The 22,952-nt window shown below is 36.1% G+C and overlaps 2 protein-coding genes across 2 annotated transcripts in view; one reads left to right on the plus strand and one right to left on the minus strand.

Moving 5' to 3' along the window:
* The window catches only part of LRP6 (LDL receptor related protein 6), a 174,443-nt gene that overhangs the window by 137,087 nt on the left and 14,404 nt on the right, over nt 1-22,952 (minus strand). Inside the window, exon 2 of the mRNA XM_042945817.1 lies at nt 12,386-12,779. Coding sequence (XP_042801751.1) covers nt 12,386-12,779 — 394 coding nt within the window. The remainder of the gene's footprint in view (nt 1-12,385; nt 12,780-22,952) is intronic.
* Nucleotides 6,504-7,172, plus strand: LOC122224253 (39S ribosomal protein L42, mitochondrial-like). The gene has a single exon (XM_042945823.1). The coding sequence runs from the start codon at nt 6,626-6,628 to the stop codon at nt 7,052-7,054; it is 429 nt and encodes a 142-aa protein (XP_042801757.1). The 5' UTR covers nt 6,504-6,625; the 3' UTR covers nt 7,055-7,172.

Below are 22,952 nucleotides of genomic sequence, written 5' to 3' on the forward strand. Positions count from 1 at the left end.
TTTTTAAAACATCAAAATTTCTTATGCCAGGAAGTAAAAATACCTCAATTGACAATCAGACTAGATATCAACCATTTTATATAAATTTACTACAATCCAAAGCATAATAATGTCTACAATTTAGGTAAGGATAAAATAATAAATTTTCCAAAATGTTCACAAACCCTAGTCTAGTATGTTCTCCATTCTGAATCCAGTTTCCCCTAACAAAAATATCCAGAAGCGCTCAGTTTCAATAAACCTAAACTGGTTTAGGTTTTGTACCCTTTACAAGATGTAATTACACACAAAGGTGGCTAATAAAGAGAACATTTAGAATTGAGTCATAAAAACTAAATGAACCAGATCTATACTTGATCATAAATCATTTTGTGATTCTTGAAGTTACCTATTTAATCCTACTTATAATTTTTTTTTTTTTTCAACGTTTTTTATTTATTTTTGGGACAGAGAGAGACAGAGCATGAATGGGGGAGGGGCAGAGAGAGAGGGAGACACAGAATCGGAAACAGGCTCCAGGCTCCGAGCCATCAGCCCAGAGCCTGACGCGGGGCTCGAACTCACGGGCCGCGAGATCGTGACCTGGCTGAAGTCGGACGCTTAACCGACTACGCCACCCAGGCGCCCCAATCCTACTTATAATTAAAAGTCATTAATACACATATTAGTAAGTATGAATAATGCTTATCTTGCATATATATCCACAATAAGAAAAGGCAATATTAAAAACATGAAAGTTAGAATTTCTATTTCTGATAATTTAATAATAAAATAAGCAGAAAACCCTCCTTTTACAAAACCTCTAGAACCACTTTTATTTGATTTATACATTGCCATGGTCTGAATGCTTGTGTCCCCTCAAAATTCGTATGTTGAATTTCTAACCCTCAAAGGTGATAAGATGTGGAGCCTTTGAGAGGTGCTTAGTAATGAGGACACAGCTACAAAGAAACCCCTACGTTGTTCCACCGTGTAAGGACACAGCAAGAAGGCACCAGCTATGAACCAAAAAGAGGGCCCTCACCAGAAGGGGACCATGCTGGCACCCTAATCTTAGACTTCCCAGCCTCCAAACTGTAAGCAATAAATTTGTCATTATAAGCCATTCACTATTTTGTTACAGCAGCCCAAACAGACTAAGACATACATATACACAAAATAAAAATACATAAACAAGCTTTTAAATATAGAGCTAAGTATCATGAAAGTAGGGGAAGAAATCTCTAGACAGCCAAAAATGAACAGGGAGGTAAAAAGTAGTACATGCTTGATGTTACAACAACCCTTTAGGATGTTCTCATCTCAGAAACTGAGGGACTTCTGTTTCAGCAGCAAAACAGGGAAGATAAGGCCCTGACACATAAGAAACACACTGTGAGAAGATTCTTGCACATTTCACAGACTCCCTGGGAACAATGAAATACAAAAATCTGCCACTGGCAGAGGAAGGCAAAGGAGCTTTTCAGTCTTGGCCTAGGTTCTGAAAAGGTAGGAAAAATCAGCAAAGACTTTGTAACCACACACTGCCCTCACATCGGTTTAGAGGTTGAATTAATTCTCTGTACATGGTACAGGAACTTCGAACTCCAAAAATTAAATGTAAAAAATGATCTCTGCTTGAACAAGGTGATAACATAGGTGTACACATCTGCTAAAACCGCATAAATAAGGTCTGTGCATTTTACTGTATAGAAATTATATTTCAATTTAAAAACAGAAAATAAAGTTGTCCCTGGAAACCCTGTAGGGTGGTTAGCAGAAGCAAACTAAAACCTCTCTAGAGGGATATGCACCACCAACCCCCCACCCCGGAGGCCAGTAACTCCTCTGAAGATCAGCTCACAATCCGAAACTATACAGTACCTATGGAAACAACAGTTCACCTTAAGCAAGAAACAGCAAATATAACAAAGCACAGAAGTGAATTTCTAAAAACTTTAGACAACCGAGCAATCTAATAGAGATCATAAATATTTAAAAAGATTAAAACACATAAAATATGGAATAAAATACATGAGATAAAACATCATAAAACAGTAACAGATATTCCTAATAAAATAATACAAAAAAATAATGTTCAGTGGGTGTTAAAACAATCAATAGATGAGGAACTGGATATTGGCATGGTACAAAAGGATCATCCCACAAATTATGTGAAGGATATAAGAGGAAAAACTCAGCTTTATAATAAAGATGTTAACTTTCACCATCTGAACCTAATGAACTATCTTAGTATCACTACAAGGAGGACAAGATATTATGTGCTTTCTGATGTGATGAATACAAAGTACTTAGTACTACCTATGAAGCATTCGTGCAAAATGTTGAATTTGTCACTAAGTCTTCTATTTTAAATTTCATTTTATAAGAAATGTAAAGACATAAAAATAAGTCAAACATTACAAGGATCACTTAGAAAATCCAAAATCTAAAACATTCTACTGGATAACTGTACAATCTTTCCAGTAAGGCAACAGGATGAGAGGGGAAAAAAGGCAGGGGGAGGTGGATAAGACCAGGCTTCCACTATCACAGAATGGACCAAAAGAGGAAAGGGACAAGACTAGTATGTAATTTTGCGGTGGTGGACTGGAACTGGAGTTATCAACATGAACTCATGTTCTTTTCATATGTAGACAAAGATGGAAACACACAGAACTATAAAAGAACACTCGTGCATTAGCTCATTTGTGCAAAAAGGAATTCAAGAAGATAAAACCAAAAATTAATGAAAGTAAAATACCTATAAATAAGAGGGAACAGACTGGACAGGAAGGGGGAATAGGACCAGGGTAAAAGAGATGGGGAAGAAGGACACTACTCAGAGTATAACTTTTTGTGTTATTTCTAACTCTTAAAAAATGGCAATTGTTTGACAAACTCCAATATAAATCAATACTTAAAATCAGCTAGGATACAGGGGAACATTCGAAATGGAATACAAACAGTAATAATTGTTTTATAAATGAAGAACACAGCCACACTGCAACAGATAAGAAATTACCTAAATAAATTTCAAAGACAGTATTTTGACTCTATGGACAGTAGTTTCATAGCATTGTATTCTAGACAGTAAATTTGTTACTCATAGAATAGGTTAGCAATTCTGAAACCCTTGCACACTAGGTTTGCACCCAAATATACAAAAATATACTGTGGATAAGACCAGGTTTCTCAATATCAAAGAACAGACCAAAAGAAGAAAAGGACAAGACTATAATATAATTTTGCAGCAGTGGGTTGGAACTGGATATAATGAACTCATGTTTTTTTGAATATATAGACAAAGATGAAAATACACAGAACTATGTGCACGTGTACACATCCATGTATTTCTTAACTCTGTGTACTGAGAGGTCTTAAAAGCAATGAAAACCTAGTAGCAATGAACACACTTAGCTTCCAGATCTTAGTTTCTAAATACCATTTTCCAGGGGTGCCTGGGTGGTTCAGTCAGTTAAGTGTCCGACTTTGGCTCAGATCATGATCTCATAGTTTGTGGGTTCGAGCCCCACGTCAGGCTCTGTGCTGACACCTCAGAACCTAGAGCCTGCTTTGGATTCTGTGTCTCCCTCTCTTTCTGCCCCTCCCCAGCTCTCTCACTCGCTCTCTCTCATAGATAGATAGATAAATAGATAAACAGATAAATAAATAAATAAATAAATACCATTTTCCAATAAAAGGAGACAGAGCTCTTTGGAGGAATGGTTGATTCTAAGCACGAAGTAGAAAAAGGACAAAATAAGTCTGAAACATCTTCCACGGTCAGACCATTATAAGTACTCAAAAAATGATGAGGACTTATCAAAAGGACACAGAAACAAATTTGAAGGAGCTCCCAATGGCCAAATCTGGGACAGTTTAAGCAAAAAATGATGACATTATACTGGACTATAATCTATAGAATTAAAGAAATGCACATGAGTCCATACTAATATAAACAATACATAAATAAATAAGTGGGAAGAACAAGATAGCTCTTCATTAAAGTAGAATTTAATAATACATGTGGAAGAAACAATGGAACTAGAAAAATCACCATGTGGCAAAACCACAGCAATCATCGTTGCAGGCAAAAACCATCAAAGAATGCTTAAATTAGTGGATAAAAGAATGATGAGAAACAAGGTAACTACATAGCTTCCAATATTTATTGCAAGGAAAATAACAGTAAATCCAGTTTAAAAAAAAAAAAAACACTCTGGCAGACAACATCATAAGTAATCGAATATAACATCGCCAGGATTCATATCATGCACTATTGATATGATGGATGCCCTGAGAAGAGCACACATCACTTCTGTGGTATTCTTGCCAAAAAAGTATAACCTTAATCAATCATAAGAAAACATCAGACAAACCCAAATTGAGAGACATTCTAAAAAATGACTGTCCAGTAATGTTCAAAAGGTCAAGGTTATAAAGACAAAGACTGCTAAAATGCCCCAGATTAGAAAAGACTATGTAGATACCAACTAAATGCAATATGGGATCCTAGACCAGAAGGACACTAGTAGGAAAACTGGACAAGTTTAAATATGGTACACAGAGATACAGTACTATATCAACATTAATTTCTTGGTCTATATAACTGTTCTATGGTTAAATAAAATGTTAATCTTAAGGGATGCGGGGTGTACTATTTTTGTAACTTTTTTATAAGTCTAAAATTATTGGTATGCTATTCTCTCTACTTTCATGTAGGCTGACATTTTCTCATAAGTCTTTTAAATGAGGAGCACAAAGAGCTTCTAGAAAAGCACAGTCACTGACATTAAAAGCTCAATTGATTCATTAAACTGCAAAATTAGGCACACCTGAGAAAAGAATTAGTTATCTGGAAGACAAGTAAAAAAATAAACTACACACTAGCCCAGAGAAATAAAGAGACGATATGAAAACAAGATTAAGAGTCATGGAGCAGAAAGGAGTTCCAAAGGATTCTAAGGATGATGAGGGAAAAGTAAAAAATAATGGATGATAAGTTTCTAGAACTACCAAACAATAATAATAGATTTTACAAACATGAGTTCTAAGCAGGACTAAAAAAAAAAAAAAAAAAAAAAAAAAAAAAAATAGAGCTACATCTAGACACAGTGTAGTTTTGAAAAGCTGCAAAATATCAAAACTTAAGAGATGCTTATGGGCTGCTTCTAAAGAACCAGGAAAAAAAAAAAAAAAAAAACAGATAAAGTACTTACAAAGCCACAATGTTAATTAGAAAATAACAGACCTCTCATAGCAACAATTAAAATCATAAGACCCTCCTACAACTGAATGAAAATAACTATTGCCCAGATTCTATAATCAACTAATTTTCACTCACAAATGAGGGCAAACTAAATACATTTTCAGATGAAGACCAAGAGTTTATAATTAATCAACTTTTGCTAAAAAAAGCTGAAGTACATACTTCAATATAAGGAAGCTGAACCCAAGTGGATTAAGTGCATGCAAAAAGCAATGGTAAAATAAAAAATGATAGCGTATAAATCTAAAAAACAAAGAATTTACAAAAATCCTTCTTTAAATAAAGCTACCATGTTGCATTTTTAAAGTAATTCAATTTGCAAAACAAAACAAGAAACACAGCTTTATCAAGATGCTTTTCACGAAGAAAAAAGCACTTAATGTGAGACTGGAAAATCTCAGCTAAGAATCTGGCTGTCTTGGCGTGCCTGGATGGCTCAGTTGGTTAAGCGTCCAAGGCTTGATTTCAGCTTAGGTCAGTCATGACCCCATGGTCGTGAGACTGAGCCCTCCATCAAGTTCTGCACCAAGCATGAAGCCTGCTTAAGATTCTCTCTCCCCCTCTCCCTCTCCCTCTCCTGCATCCTCCCCCCACACCTCCACCCCTCTCCCCTGCTCACTCTCTCTCTCTCAAATTACAAAAAAAAAAAAAAAATTGTAAATTAGAATCTAGCTGTCTCTTATTTTGGCCAAGGCCTTGGTTTCTTTAGCCAAAAAGTGAAGGCCTTTAGCTATAAGATCCTCAAGATTTCCTACCAGTTCTAGGATTTAATGGGTAGAAAATAGGCTCCCCCAGTTTGCAGGACATCTTTCAAAACTGTACGTTGCTGAGATATGGAGCAAGATCCTTCATACACAGAACCAATGTTTTAAAGCAAAGACTAGTATGAAGCTTTCTATTTTAGCATAATTGGCTATCTGCTTCTATGCAAAAGCTATGGAAATGGATATAATCTCAGGGAAAGAATAAAGAAAATGATGCACTTTTACTATTCCGTATCTCAAGAGCTAGTGAAAGAAGGAAAAGAGTGGTCCAAGTGATAGGAAAACCAAAGAGTATAAAAATCAGGAAGTCTTAAGAGAAAAACTTCTAAAAGGAATACAGTATCAATATTAAATAATGCGAAAAATACTAAAGACAATCATTTTCTTCCTACCTCACAAATCAGCTCTCTGGCAAACTCCTTCCAAAATCTTAAAGGCTCAATGGCACAAATATTTGGTGCCAGTTAAAAATAATTTACTGTAGGAGGTAAGACGGCGGGCTCGCGGTGAGCGTCGGTCAGGGATGAAAATAGGTATGCCTGGAAGCAGATTTTAAAAGCAGTTTCTCCAGGTCATCTTTCACACCACCGGATAAGCATCTTGAGTCACCATGGTATTAGCAGCAGTAAAACGGGTGATATCAAACAGAACTATCTGGAAACATTTATTTCCGATTCAAAACGGAGCTTTATATTGTGTTTGTCATAAATCTACGTATTCGCCTCTTCCAGATGAGTATAATTGCAAAGTAGAGCTTGCTTTGACATCTGATGGCAGGACAATAGTATGCTACCACCCTTCTGTGGACATTCCATATGAACATACAAAACCTATCCCACGGCCAGATCCTGTGTGTAATAATGAAGAAACACATGATCAAGTGCTGAAAACCAGATTAGAAGAAAAAAATGAACCCTTGGAGCAAGGACCTATGATAGAACAATTTAGCAAAATGTTCTTTACTACTAAGCACCATTGGTATCCTCGTGGACAGTATCATAGACGTCGTAGGAAACTGGATCCACCAAAAGACAGATGATATTGAGGTTTTCAGGAATCAAAGAGATGTTATCTTGTGTCTTATTTGCCATTTGAGAAAATGCAATTGAGTGTATTCACTGTTATGTAGCAAAACAATAATAAAATGTCTTTTTATGTCTTAAAAAAATTAAAAATAAAAATAAAAATAATTTACTGTAGCTTCTAAAGAGCCAATCACAGTGGAATACAGCAAGGGTACGTAAGATCACCAAAATACAGACAGTTAAAGGTATCCTGTTGTTTACTCTCACAAAATTTTATTCTTCTTTCTGCTTAGGCCGAATTAAAAGGTCAGTGCTGCAAGCAAGGAAAGCGTTTACTGAAAAACCAAAACTATTAAGAGACTGGACTAGGTAAAGTCATTTAGTTACACTGTAAATATTCCTTTTTAATATTCCTTCAATAAAAGTGGGCCTGGAGATAGAGGACATAAAAAAATTTTGACTACATAATTAAAACTCAATCTAAGGGTAATGGATAGTAGACATAAAGAATAGTAGACATAAAGAACTAAAAATTGGATGGGATTAAGATTTCTTGTAAAAATTGGATATGAGTTAAGATTTTTCTTTTTTTTAAGTAAAGAGCCCTACACTAACATTTGAAAATATACATATACACACACACTTACTTATTCTTAAAAAGTTTTCTTTTCATTTTCAAGGACCTTGCATCATACCCCAGAGGCGGGTAAAGCCAAACCAATAATCCAGATTTCCTGGATTAGTGGCTTTTCTAATATGTTTCTCTTAAATTTGGGGTAGTAATCTCAAAACCTCACCTCCCAAACATATGTTTAACCTATATAATCTGCCTGAAAGTAATTTGCTATCTTTTTCATTCTTCAAACAAAAAGAACCTTTGACAGTTTACAGTATTTTCCAATTTACATCACGTAGAATTGGCAAACTGGTTTTACGAGTCGAATAGCCCTAAAAAAGGGCGGGGGGGGGGGGGGGGGGGGGGCTGTTGAGTGTGATGACCTATGCAATAAGGGCAGTAGAAACAAATTTTAAGAATCTGTTCTGCAAAGGGGCACCTGGGTGGTTCAGTCGGTTAAGCATCTGACTTTGGCTCAGGTCATGATCTCAAGGTTCATGAGTTCCAGCCCCACACCAAGCTCTCTGCTATCAGCACAGAGCCCACTTCAGATCCTCCATCCCCTTCTCTCTTTGCCTTTCCCCCACTTGTGCACTCTCTCTCTCTCTCTCTCTCAAAAATAAACATTAAAAAAAAACTTTAGAAAAAAATTTTTAAAAAGAATCTGTTCTGCAGAAATAATTCTAAGTGTAACATACACTAAATTATGGACTTGAATGTGTAATTGTAAAGTAAAAAATTTTAAATTGATATAGAGTACTTATTTAAATATCTTCACTTTTTAAGTTTAAACAATGTCAAAACTGAAAGAAACCCATCATATTAGAGATGAGAAAACTGAAGTCCAAAAAGATAAAATGACTTATATTTATAAGTGACTTTATAAGTGACTTTTATATTTCCATAAAATATAATCTTGATGAACTGAATTGAAAAACTAAAAACCTTATTATGTTTTAAATAAGAAATTATAATCAAAACCATACTGAGGTAGAATTCATGAGATGATGCTAAAATTTACATTTGCTTAGAAAACATTTTCTCCTCTAACAAGGAAAACTAAAAGGATTATGAAAGAAAATAAAAAATCCAGTCACTCAAAAGATATTTATTGGGGTGCCTAGGTGGCTCAGTTGGTTAAGTGGCCAACTTGGATTCAGGTCATCTCACAGTTCATGGGTTCAAGCCCCGCAGTGGGCTCAGTGTTGACAGCTCAGAGCCTGGAACCTGCTTCCAATTCTGTATCTCCTTCTCTCTCTGCCCCTCCCCCACTCCTGCTCTGTCTGTGTCTCTCTCTCAAAATTAAATAGACATTAAAAGATTTTTTAAATATTTTTGAACACCTTCTATGTGGCAGGAATGATTTTTGTCACCTGGAACATAACAGTGTAGAAAATACTTTTAAACATACTCAAGATATGACAATTAAATGTATATAATTGTTGAGGAAAGTATACATTATTCTTTTTCCACTGAGTTCTGCAAGCATTTTTAAAGCAGAGCTCTTAGTACTATAAATATTATTCTTCATGATAAGAATATATTTTAAAAATATGTATCATTCAAAGTGGTTCAGTATGAATTCACTTCAGACTGAATCACTAAAGTTTAACTTTTTCAAAAATATCCAAAAGGATTTGAAATATGAACAGATCCTTAACAAACAAAAAACCCTTAAAACTGCTTTATGTGTACCTGAAACACCTGGCCCTCAACATCACTAAGATTAGTACAGTCATTGTGAAACAGACTAAGGAACTTACAATTAGAGCAGCCACACAGTCAGGAATACCTTTCCCTATAAAGTAAGGATACTGCTTTCTCTAACTATGGTTGTTCATTTCTGGAACAATTTGTATACACACATTTTCCTGCCCCTTATTCTGAATTCTACACTGCCATCACTCAAAAGAAAGAAAAAAAAATCTCAGACTAACAGAGGCCAAATTTAGGGAGGGAAATAAAAATCTTCCTTCAGTCTAGGCTAAATGGACTGATCACACAAAGAACTCCATACATCCGAAAGCACACAGATGTCTGCACTAGTTCCCAGGGCTCAAACAATACCAGTCATTCAATAGCTTTCCTTTTACATAAGCTGATGTGAGAGAGCTCAGTCAGCTCTTCTGAACCCCATAACCCAGGATACTGGAACTCTGATAAGGCCTACATTTTTCTTCAGCACTGTTTTCATGTACTTTCTCTGGAAAGTAAACTTCATTTCTCCCCCCCCAAAATAAATCTGGAAATCATCTCTTCTGTTTGATAAGTGATGTACTCAATCTAAAATTACTTTTCCAGTAAAACCACAATCCTTAACATAAATTTAAGATCAACACTGAAGACTGATAGAATATATTTTTAAATGCATGAGTTTAAAATATAATTTTACACTCCATCATGCTAACTACCAAATGTATACCATTTGGCTGCATTCTATTTATTTCCAGTTGTGTAATTTTAAAAATAGCCATATGACACATAACTTTCCAAAAATTAAAAAGATTTTAAGAATGGGAGGGGGAGAAAATTTACATACACACTCCTACACATAAGCAACACTAACCACAACCTTCAAAAATAATGAAAAAATATTTGAGTGTCTGAGCAAACTTTACGCCTTCACTGAGCATCCCTTAGAAGCTTTAATAACACTACTGTCTACCTTCAAAGCACAGTTTTATTGATTCTTCCAGTAATATTCTTGATCAGCTGAGTCTTTGGTGGTTTCTCATCTTCAATACTGGGAAGTTAGCCACAGAAAAACTCTAATGTATTTTTTAATCATACGGTAAACTTACTTCCTAGATACTTATCAGATGAGACACCCAGAAGTAAAGCTGATCAGCTTTAGGGCACAAAATGAGAATGACTCATTTAATCATTATATTATCAAATCCTGAGTGAAGAGTTACCTATAAATTCAGCTCCCTTGAATATGTACCATCACATTATCCCTTATATGATGTACTATCGTATTATTCCTTATAGAAATGATCTACATGCTGCTCCAGAACTGTGGTAATCAAGCTCTTTTATCTACCCATCCACCACAAGAGCTCTGTGGCCCTTCCAATTTTTTTTAACACTCTTCCCCTCTCCACTTACACACTACATAATGCAAATAAACAGGCTTTTGAAGAAGGGAAAGTTCTCTCTCCCAAGTTTTCTGTCTTTAAATACACTGCAAATCCTTAAAGATATTCTTTCTCCCCAACAAGAACACAAAAAGCAGAACTCTAAACATACTATTTAATGGGTATTTGGCTAAATTGCCATCATCACCCTTACAGTTATAAAATTAAGTCTGTCAAAAAAAAAATTTTAAGAACTATTTGTCTTTTCACCAAAGTTCCCTAATGACCACTGAAAGCACCAAAAACCCTGTATGCTCTATAAAGCAGTAACCTCACAAACATTTCAACACGGAGACTCTCAAACTTTGTTGGAAAAACACAGATTCCATTTGTCAAAAATATCTTTCAAGTTCTCAACAACCAAATTCTTCAATCTGTACAGTTTATTGCATAGCCAACATCTGTGACCTCCTCCTTGGGCCACTCAATACTTTTTCCTCTCACTAGAACCACTGTATTTTATCATGCTTTATTAAAAGACCATCCTGACTTTAGCAGATACCTCTTAATGCCCCTCTGAAAATTATACAATTTTAATACACACACACACACACACACACACACACATATATAAATACACACACATAAAAATTACATGTGTGTTCCAGACTTCTCATCCTAAAGTTTCACTATACTGAGTCAGAGTACAAGCAGGGGAGGAGCAGAAGAGAGGGGGAAACAGAATCTGAAGCAGGCTCCAGGCTCTGACCTTCAGTACAGAGCCCAACAAGGGGCCTGAACTTACGAACCATGAGATCATGACCTGAGCTGAAGTTGGACGCTTAACCGACTGAGCCACCCAGGCACTCCTATAAATGAATTTTAAAACATTCCAACATACTTGAAAGTCAAAGAAAACAAAGTGTTAAAATGGTTATTTGCAGGTTACTTATCTTTAGATTTTAAATTACTAGTAACTCATTTCAGGTTCATGTTTAGATGTTTATCTACCCCTACCATGACAGGTGGCATGACAACATATTCAATAAACAAGTATCAAGGAATGGTATATGGTAGAAGTGAAGCATAGTAACAGAAGCATATAATGACACAGTTCACATTTTCTAACAGGATTTACCCTTGGCTTTATGTTTCCCTTCTCATTAGAAAATAAATCTTTACAGCAAATCTCTTGAATTAGAAATGAGTTAACAACTTAATTTTTATTGTTCATTCAATACTGGCATATTAAATTATTAAATAATAGTTCAGAGTTTAATTAAAAAAACACTAGTACTACAAAATGATTGCATATACAATGAAAGTTTTAAGATCCATAAATCAATACTACTCTTTTAGGTCTTCATTCCTTCTTCTTCTAATTATCCTCTTGTACTTATTAAATGTAGAAAACAAACCAAGAACTCTATATATTGCTGTCCTGTAAGTGATATTAGAAACAAAACTGTTTACAGAAACATCTTAAAGAACACAACACAATCTTCCACATTCAAGTCTACTTGAAAAGAAGCTCAAAGAATCTAAAATTGGGTTTTTGACCTCTTTTCTCTTGGGGATGGGGGAGTCTATGCTAGCAGAAAGAAACCAGGAAACAGAGATGCAACAGCCTTTGTACATTGCACAAAACTTACCCACTTGAAGGATCTAAGGCAATAGCTCTGGGTTGATCCAACTCTTGCCAAAATAAAACTTTTCGTAAAGATCCATCTAAATTAGAAACTTCAATCCGATTTGTTTCAGAATCTGTCCAGTATAATTTTTCTCCAAGCCAATCGCATGCCAGTCCATCAGGGGACAATAATCCAGAGACAACAACATTCTGTACACTCTCAGTTTTGTTAAACTCTGTTCGTTTAATGGCTTCTTCGCTGACATCACTCCAGTATATCAAGCCATGACCAAACACAAAGTCCACCGCAGCTGCATCCTCCAAGCCTCCAACTACAATCGTAGCATTCTCTTTGCCATTTGTAGCATCAACCAATCGCAAGTCCCGTCTGTTTGCATAAAGCAACAAAGGGGCCGCTAGAACAAAAAAAGAGAAATAAGTAAGAAAGGAAATGTAATGGCTCTCATAAATTGAGTTTCAAATCAGCATTAATGAACAAATACTATCAAAAATAAGAGTAAATAAATCTGTAGAAGACTGTCTTAAAATCTTTTCACAAAATACTATTTTTGTAGCACTTAAATACAAAAAGTTGCAAGAACCAGGAATTAATTCTCCTAGGACAGTCTTTTCTGGTTAAAATAGTCTGTCACATTAAAAAGCTTGGCCATTCCAAGAATTTGCAACGATGGAACCAGTGGAACATTCACACCCTACTGGAGAGAATGTAAAATGGTGCAGCCAATTTGGAAAATAGTTCTTAAAAGGTTAAACATACAACCTACCATATTATCCAGCCATTCCATGCCTAGGTATTTACTCAAGAGAAATAAAAGCATATGTCAATACAAAGACCTGTATATAAATGTTCATAGCAGCTTATCAACAGCAGCAGTCATCAACAGATAGATGAACAAACTGTGATACATCCATACAATAAAAAGTAATGAATTATGTGTACATGTAATCTCATACAATATGTGAATCTCAAAATAATTATGGAGAGTGAAAGAAGTCAGACCAAAAAAAAGAGAGTATAGATTGCATGACTCCACTTATACAAAATTTTAGAAAATTCAAATTACTCTATTGTGACAGAAAGCAAATCAGCAATTGTCTAGAGGTGAACAGAGAGGGTAAAAAAAGAACAGGGCTTATACAGGGAGGGATTATAAAGAGGCATGAGGAAACCTGTAGGTAATAGATATATTAGGTTGGCTATGATGATGGTTCCAGAGATATACACATATCAAAACTTTATTAAATGTTATACTTTCCATATGCACAATTTATTGTATCATCAATTATATCTTAATTAAGCTGTTAAATAAACAGTCTGGCAGAGACAGCTCTTAGCACAACTATTTTATTCTGTCTTACATTATTATCAGAATGACCTCTGAGTAAGGCCTAAGACCAAAATTAAATACAAAGGCTATCCTAAAGAAATAATATTTAACTTTTAGAAGGCTGACTTTGTTAGGACTGAAGTTGTATAAATTCCATGGTTTGGGGTGTTTTAAGTATCTATTCCAAGTTCCTGATATTTACTTTCCAGGCATTATTAGTAACTAAAGATCTAGACTACAACTATCCACACAACTTTCTATGATAATAGAAATAGACTCTCCACTGGGCAATACAGTACCCACTGACCACATGTGGCTAGGAAGCACCTAAAACATGGCTAGTATGACTAAGAAATTAAATCTTTTATTTTATTTTATCTTAATTCATTTACATTTAAATAGACAAGTGGTCGTATTGGATAGCACAGATCTAAAGGCTGAGATAAGACAAATGAGGAAGGAAAAATAATACCAGAATTATACAATAATCTACATAATCTTCTCCCACAATTACTTACCGAAGGTCTAAAACTGTGTCATCCAAAGCCAATACCACATACCATTTAAAAGTAATTGCTACCCTGTTTTTAAGAAATTAATTTCAAAAAATTAAGGTGCTCAAAAAAGCATAAAGAAAAAAATGATGTTTAAGCCAGTTTATGGATTATGGCTGCCAAACAGAGTTATAAAGTCCACTATTTTCATCTATAACATGAATTTCCCTTCTAACAAAGCTTAAATTCAACTTTCTTAGTCAAAAACAAATGGGTGGATAGATTTTTTAAAAAGTGACTAAGAGCTCTTTCTGCTTATTCTGTACATCTGATACTGTTATTGACAAATTTATAAATCTCCCTCACAGATTGATTCACTTTTAACTAATTTCATGCCTTCATTCATCACACTGATTTATCAGTACTCACAGTGTCCAGTGCACTCTCTTATATCGAGCCCCTCATACTAGGAGCCAATTCAAAAAATCAGGAAAAGGGTCTCTATTAATGAAGGGTACAATGCCAAGTGCTGCACAAGGCTAAGTCTGAGCACTTATAATTTAAAGTCCAAACTGATAATAATCTAATATTTATTGAGCACCTTTCTTTGGCACTATCCTTGGAAAACTGTGGACCAGATCTGCATATGGCATTAAGTATCAGCTAAATCTAGTAATAGTAAGTCTGTTTATGACTTTCAAGTCAAACATTTCTACTGAACATGGGGTCTACAAAATCCAAAGAACCCATCTGACCATTTAAGGCTTCAGAAGCCTAAGTACAAGAGGAATAAAAGAAGGTTGGGGTGGGGAACAAGTTAACTTCTTTTAACTTAGCAGTACTGTTTATAATTAAGATTTCTAAAGGACTATACTTAGGGACCCCTGCTGGCTCAGTCACTACAGCTCAGTGACTACAGTCACTATGCAACTCCTGATCTCAGCATTATTGAGTTCAAGTCCCATGTTGGGTGTGGATATTACTTAAAAATAAGATCTTTAGGGGCGCCTGGGTGGCTCAGTTGGTTAGGCAGCCGACTTCGGCTCAGGTCATGATCTCACGGTCCGTGAGTTCAAGCCCCGCGTCGGGCTCTGTGCTGACAGCTCAGAGCCTGGAGCCTGTTTCAGATTCTGTGTCTCCCTCTCTCTGACCCTCCCCCGTTCATGCTCGGTCTCTCTCTGTCTCAAAAATAAATAAACGTTTAAAAAATAAATAAATAAAATAAAAATTAAAATAAAAATAAGATCTTTAAAAAAAAATACAGAAAGAAATAAAGGACTATACTTAAACCTACGAACTGTTAAAAGGAAATCCTAGAGTTCACTCTAACAAGGTAAATGTCATATATCCCCAACAACTTAATTTAAACTTCTCAAAAATCTCCACATGTCCCACCCATCCTCCTTTATCTTGTCCACAGTCTCAAATGACAAGTTACCCTTTCTCCTTTTTAAGGTTAAAGCAAAACTTTTGATTCAGCCTCCCTACTTCCTCTCTGCAACTTTGCTCTATGGATGATTCCCTATTTCTTAGATCTTCAATGACTCCTGCCAGGTCCCTGCTATCAAAAACTTTAATATCCCTAACCTTGCTACCACCAAGAGAATTGTATTTCTCCTCACCACAAAATCTTACAATACTGAATATACTTCATACCACCACCTCTTATTCTAATTTACAGTAACTCTCCACCCATCACTCAACTAATCCTACTCTCTCCAAGTCTTCCTAACCAAATCCAATGGCCTTTTCTCAGTCCTTATTCTTGACCTCTCTAGCATTCAACAGTGTTGACGATAGCTCTACCTATACAGAGTGTTCTCCTTATACTATGCTACGCTATTATTCTTATTTTTCTGGTCATGCTTCATTTGCCTTTTAGTTTCAAATCTTTCCCCCCCCCCCCCCACTTCTCAATTATAGATATCCCCAAGATTCTTTCTTTCTTGTTCCTGAAATGCAAAAGTATAGTAGAGAAAGCCAAGTTCACCTGGTCAATAAAGCAACTCTATTCAGGTAATTTTTTCATCTCCAGCCTAATCTTCACTACTGGACCTATAACCTCTTGTTGGCTATCTCCTCTAGCCATTAAATTCATCACCTGCCCCCCAACCCACCAAAAACAAAAAAAAAACAACAACACTTCAAGAGTCAACAGTACCATTTTCTAATCTCACTGGTACACTGACAGTACCATTTTCTAATCTCACTGGTACCCTCTTTGACACCTCCCTTTTCCCCCAGTCTGCCAATTACTGTCTTGCTGATCCTTCTTTAGCATGTCCTTAAATGTTTCTTTTCCATTTTTAGAACCACTATCCTACTCTAGACCTTCATGACCTTACACCTAAACTAATAGTAAGTGATCTCAATATTCTCCCAATCCTTTTCCACCTCAAATACTTCTGCTTTATCTCACTCAAAAAGCTTTCTGATTTCCTTTGCCTAAAATAAAAAAGGCTCAATACTTCAGGCCACCACCAGGTGACTTCTACCTATGACTCTAACTTAATAGCCTCTGGATCATACAAACTGGTTTTTAACATACTGACTGTGAGCACTACATCACCACAGTGTATTCATTTTCCATACTCCGTATTTCTCTCTCATTATCCCAGCAAGCAAGTTCTTCAAGGCCAGATTTAAACCTTACCTATTCCATCAATCTTTCCTACTGCCTCAGCTTTCCTTCTTTGAGACCTTACAGTCTTTACCATGTATTTGATATTAGCATTTTTAAAAATACATTTACTATTTCAACCAAGACCTCTGTCCCTTGGGAACAGCAGCAATATCTTATAACTAAGTTTATCCCCAAACCGTGGCAGAGTTTACTGCCTGACAATAATACGGTAAACATATTTACTAATATCGAATAGGTATTTTCTAGAACCTGCACTAATATCTAAAAGGTATTTTCCAGAAGCAATATATCTGCCATTAACCCAAAAGGATTTTACATTAAGTACTGGCCAAGGGCTCACAAATGCCCATTTCTTACCTATTGACTTGTCCAAAGTTTAGTCAAGTATACCTCCTCGCCACGCACTGCTAAACTTTGGCTAGCTCTCAGCTTAAGCAAGACAATGCAGAACATCCTCTCTTAAGGACTCGTTCCGAGCATAAGGTGACCACAGAAAAAACATCTGTTAAATTACCACGGTCATGTCATCTGCTAACCCCCACCAGTTTATCCCACTCTCCCACAAAGATTCTGCTGGCACTATTCACTTGTATCTATAAGAGAAAAGCCTTTTGGGGGCGCCTGGGTGGCTCGGTCGGTTAAGCGTCCGACTTCGGCTCAGGTCATGATCTCACGGTCCGTGAGTTCGAGCCCGCGTCAGGCTCTGTGCTGACAGCTCAGAGCCTGGAGCCTGTTTCAGATTCTGTGTCTCCCTCTCTCTCTGCTCCTCCCCTGTTCATGCTCTGTCTCTCTCTGTCTCAAAAATAAATAAACATTAAAAAAAAATTAAAAAAAAAAAAAAAAGAGAAAAGCCTTTTGGTATTTGATGTTCAGATACCTACGTACCTCATGGTCAGAGCATCACAACAGTCTTTCCAAATAAAGTGTCTTCCTAAGTAGGGATTTATTTTTGACGCTTGTATGGTGACATAACTTGGATGAGGACTGGGCTTCAACTACGTACACACACCATCCCTACCTTGATAATGCTATTTAAACTTCTCTCCTGTCCAGAAATTCATGTATCTTTCCTCAATTTCAACTCCTGAATCAGTGCTCCATACATCTAGTCTGTTGCAACATGGTACTTTGATATTTTCCAGCCAAGAAATTTTTTTCTCTGGCTCTTTGAGTAGAGAATCACACCCTAACTCTTGAGCAGGAATATTCCCAGCTATTCTGTGAGGCCTTTTCAATTCTCCCTTGACTCCTCCAGGAGATTACAGAGGCAATTTCCTTGGCTCATCACAAGGGAACACACCTCACCGCACTGCACTTTGCACTTTCCTGCACTTTGCAGATACTGCCTTTTTTACAAATTAAAGGTTTGTGGCAATTCTGCGTCAAGTCTACTGGTGCCATTTTTCCTATAGCATTTGCTCACTTCATGTATGTACTTCACCTTATGGTTAATTCTCCTAATATTTCTAATATTTTCATTATTGTTGTATTTGTTATGGTAATCTTTGATCAGTGACCTGTTATACTACTACTGTAATTGTTTTGGGGCACCACAAACTGTACCCACAAAGACAACAAAATCAATAAGTGTTTTATGTGTTCTGACTGTGCCACCAACCAGACATTCCCCTGTGTCTCTCCCTCTCCTCAGGTCCCGAGACACAACAATGTTGAAATCAGGCCAATGAATAATCCTATAATGGCCTCTAAGTGTTCAAGTGAAAGTAAGAGGCCCACATCTCTCACTTTAAATCAAAAGCTAGAAGTGATTAAGCTTAGTGAGAAAGGCATGTCAAAAGCAGAAACAGGCCAAAAGCTAGGCCTCTTGTGCCAATTAGCCAAGTTGTGAATGCAAAGGGAAAGCTTTTGAAGGAAATTAAAAGTACTACTAGAGTGAACACACAAATGATAAGAAAGCACAACAGCCTTATTGATGATAATGGAAAAACTTTTAGCAGTCTAGATAGATCAAACCAACCACAACATTCCCTTAAGCCAAAGGTTAACCCAGAGCAAGGCCCAAACTCTCTTCAGTTCTACGAAGGCTGAGAGAGGTGAGGAACCTGCAGAAAAGTCTGAAGCTAACACAGGATGGTTCTCGAGGTTTAAAGAAAGAAGCCTCTCCATAACATAAAAGTGCAAGGTAAAGCACCAAGTATCAATATAGAAGCAGAAGAAAGTTATTCAGAAAATCTAGATAAGATAATTAAGGAAGGTGGCTACACTAAATCACACATTTTCAATGTAGACAAAACAACCTTATATTAGAAAAACACAACATCTAGAACCTCCACAGCTAGAGAAAAGTCAATGCCTGGCTTCAAATCATCAAAGAACCAACTGACTCTCTCCTTAGGGGATAATGCAGCTGGTGGCTTTAAATTGAAACCAATGCTCATTCACCATTCTGAAAATCCTAGAGTGCTCAAAAATTATGCTAAATCTACTCTGCCTGTTCTATAAATGGAACAGCAAAGCCTGGATGACAACACATCTGTTTACAACATGGTTTACTGGTTTTTAAGCCCACTGTTGAGACCCACTGCTCAGAAAAAAAAAGATTACTTTCAAAATATTACTGCTCGTTGACAATGCATCTGGTCACTCAAAAGCGCTGATGGAGATGTTCAACAAGATCACTGCTGGGGCACCTGGCTGGCTCCGTTGGTTAAACGTCCAACTTCAGCTCAGGTCATGATTTCATGGTTCATGAGCTAGAGCCCCACATTGCAGGAGCTCGAGACCCACTTTGGATGAGCCCCACTTCTCTGTCTCCTCTCTCTGCCCCTCACTCACACCCTCTCTCGTAAATAAATAAATAAATAAATAAATAAATAAATAAAGTTCTAATAATGATATGGCCAAGTTAATAACCAATATTAATAAAAATGTGAGCAGCGGCATTAAAGTAGCCTGTTAATAGAGCCCCACGGGGGAGACACACTCAGCAAAACTTCTGATGCTTAACCTTCATAACAAAAATAACAGAGCCATCACTTTTGCATACAATATTTTGTATTTTAAAGAACAGTTTAACACGTATGATTCCACTTGATTTCCATGTCCTCCCTGTGAGGGTTTTGAGTCAGGTGTCCCTACCTCACTGGTAATTAAGAGAATTAAGACACAAAGAAGTGACCTATCCATGGTCACAGAGCCAGTCAGTAAGGAATCTAGAGTTCTTCTAGGTTCCATATTTTCTTACAAAAATCTGCTCATTCTGACACCTACCCACAGTGCTTTCCCATTAACGAGAATTCTACTTTTCCATCATAATGCCAAAAATGCCAGTAGAATACAGTTATACACATAACGAGGACGACATCAGCTACAACTTAGCAGCATGCTTAGTGCTTTACATATAGTCTCATTTAATTTTTACAACACTGTAAAGTAGATGGTATCATTATGCCAATTTTACAGATGAAGAAATCAAGAATCAATGATGTTAACTACCTAACTCAAGACCATCCAATTAATAAGTTTATGATGTGGAGAACAAATTCAATCCCAGGTCTGATTCCAAAGCTGGACTCCAAACACCAACCCAAATTTCCCTGTGTCTCAGTGCCTAAGGCTCTCACCTCCCTCTCCTGGAGTCAGTACCGTGTCAAACCTGAAATAAGCTTAGTGGGCACTAGTTGTTTCCATGAATCCTTCATAATCTTTTTTAAAAGAACTTTTATTCATGCAGAGCAAGTAAACTTAAAGTATAGATAATACACAATGTTACGTTACTCTCAGGTGTACAACATGATGATTTCAAAAGTCTATGCCATGCTCACCACAAGTGTAGTTACCAACTGTCACTACAGAATGCTATTACAGTATTTTAATACATGTTTTTTTAATGTAACATGTGTTATACATACATAAAATATTTTCCTATCTCTAGATGGTATTACCAATTATAATTTTAGATTATAAAATCCCTTAAAAGAGTTCTATTCTAATTGGTTTGAAAGTAAATACTTGTTCATATAAATTGAATATTCCTAAGATTTCCAAAAATCAAGGAACTTAAACTTCTTCTACTTTCAAAAGTATTTTTCATAGAAACTAACCCACGTATTTTAAGAATCCAAAGTAACACATATTTAAGTAAATCTTTGGAAAATGAGACTAGTTCAATATTGTTGGTATAATAAAAATAGCTATGTCTTCTGAGTTATCGACATAAAATTAAGACAAGCATACATTTTTATTCTATCTGGATATGTTCTTCCTAAACTTTTACAGGTTTACTAACAGAATAAACTAGCTTTACATCTACATTTGTATTTAGCCAAGTTGTTCTGACAATCATTATTTCAGTTAGTAACTATGTTTTGTATTGTAATAAACCAACTTGAAGATAGTTTCCAAAATATTTTCTTAACACGTTAAGAACTATGCTGGGGCACCTAGATGGCTCAGTGGATTAAGCATCCGACTTCTGCTCAGGTCATGATCTCACGGTTTGTGGGTTTGAGCCCTGCATCAGTCTCTGTGCTGACAGGTCAGAGCCTGGAGCCTGCTTCAGATTCTGTGCCTCCCTCTCTCTCTGTCCCTACCCTGCTCGCCTGCGTGTTCTCTCTCTCTCTCTCTCAAAAATAAACATTAAAAAAAATGTTTAAAAAAACTGCAAGAACTATGCTAATTCACTAATATTTATTAAATAACAAGATCATTTCTATAAGATAGAATACAGCATAAGCATTTCAAGTTTATATATATTTTTTTACCCCTTACTTTGAGGGTTACCAAGCAGCTATATATATATATATATATATATATATATATATATATATATATATATATATTTGAGTTTATTTATAAGCATATTCATCTTTGCCACATTGAGAAGTGTATGGCTATAAAAAGTTGTAAGATATATATTCATAAGCTCTGCCAGTCTACTGAAAAATGATGGTGCATGACAGGTAGTTCAGGTCTCCAACTCCGTAAAATAGCAGCAATTATTAAGTCATAATCTTACATTTATTTTAACGTTTATTTATTTTTGAGAGAGTGAGCGTGCATGCACAGGGGACAGACAGAGACAGAGAGAGAATCTCAAGCAGGCCCCAAGCTGTCAGCTCAGAGCCCAACACAGGGCTTGATCTCACGAACCATGAGATCATGACCTGAGCCAAAATTAAGACCCAGACACTTAACCAACTGAGTCAGTCACCCAGGTGCCCCCATAATTTCATAAATGAAACTGTACTAGGAGAAAAAGTGACAGAAAAGAACAACTTTGTATACAGGTGTGCAGGATGTGTTTTTATTAAGAAAAAGAAAATAGTCCCAAAGTAAAATGACTAATTATTCCAGAATAGAAAGAAGAAGATGCAAGACAAAAGCTGAATGGTTACAGAAAATTATGAAAAGTTTATGAAAAAGAAATTTTTTTGTTGTGGTCAAAGCTGGCTAGGATCTGATGGGTTTATTTGTAAGATTTTCAAAAAGTGTTTTAGTATCAAATATTGTTACTTGCACAAAAGTAAAATTCAGTCTATTAAAATGACAAAATTTTCTCGGGTTACTGGTCTGCTCTTAATAAAGAGGTTATAAAAGATTTTTCTTTGCCTTCTAAATAATCTCCCTAGAAAGTGAAAATCCCGTATCTTATCAGAATTTCCTGTGCTTGAGGGGCGCCTGGGTGGCTCAGTTGGTTGGGGGTCCAGCTTTGGCTCAGGTCACGATCTCGCGATTCATGAGTTTGAGCCCCACATGAGGCTCTGTGCTGACAGCTCAGAGCCTGAAGCCTGCTTCAGATTCTGTGTCTTCCTCTCTCTGCCCTCCCCCATTCATGTTCTGTCTCTGTCTCTTAAAAATGAATAAACATTAAAAAAAAAAATTAGAATTTCCTGTGCTTGATGTTGACTTTATCATATCTTGATTATTTACAAAAACAAAACAAAACAAAAATCCTTCTCACTTTTCAGAGAGCTATGCTTCATCATGTTCCTTCCTATGTTTACTTTAAATAAAATTTTTTACACTTTGGTTAAATGGGTAGCCAACTATTTCTTCTCAATGACCCATCATCCTATCTAATCAAACGTTCAAATCTCCAAATCTCCTACAACTCCAACACTCTGCTTTTACTAAATCAAG

The sequence above is a fragment of the Panthera leo genome, chromosome B4, assembly GCF_018350215.1.
Source record: "Panthera leo isolate Ple1 chromosome B4, P.leo_Ple1_pat1.1, whole genome shotgun sequence".
NCBI lineage: Eukaryota > Metazoa > Chordata > Mammalia > Carnivora > Felidae > Panthera > Panthera leo.

Bases quoted from the DNA above. Each gene is read 5' to 3' on its own strand.
- LOC122224253 (XM_042945823.1), top strand. From the start codon at position 6,626: ATGGTATTAGCAGCAGTAAAACGGGTGATATCAAACAGAACTATCTGG.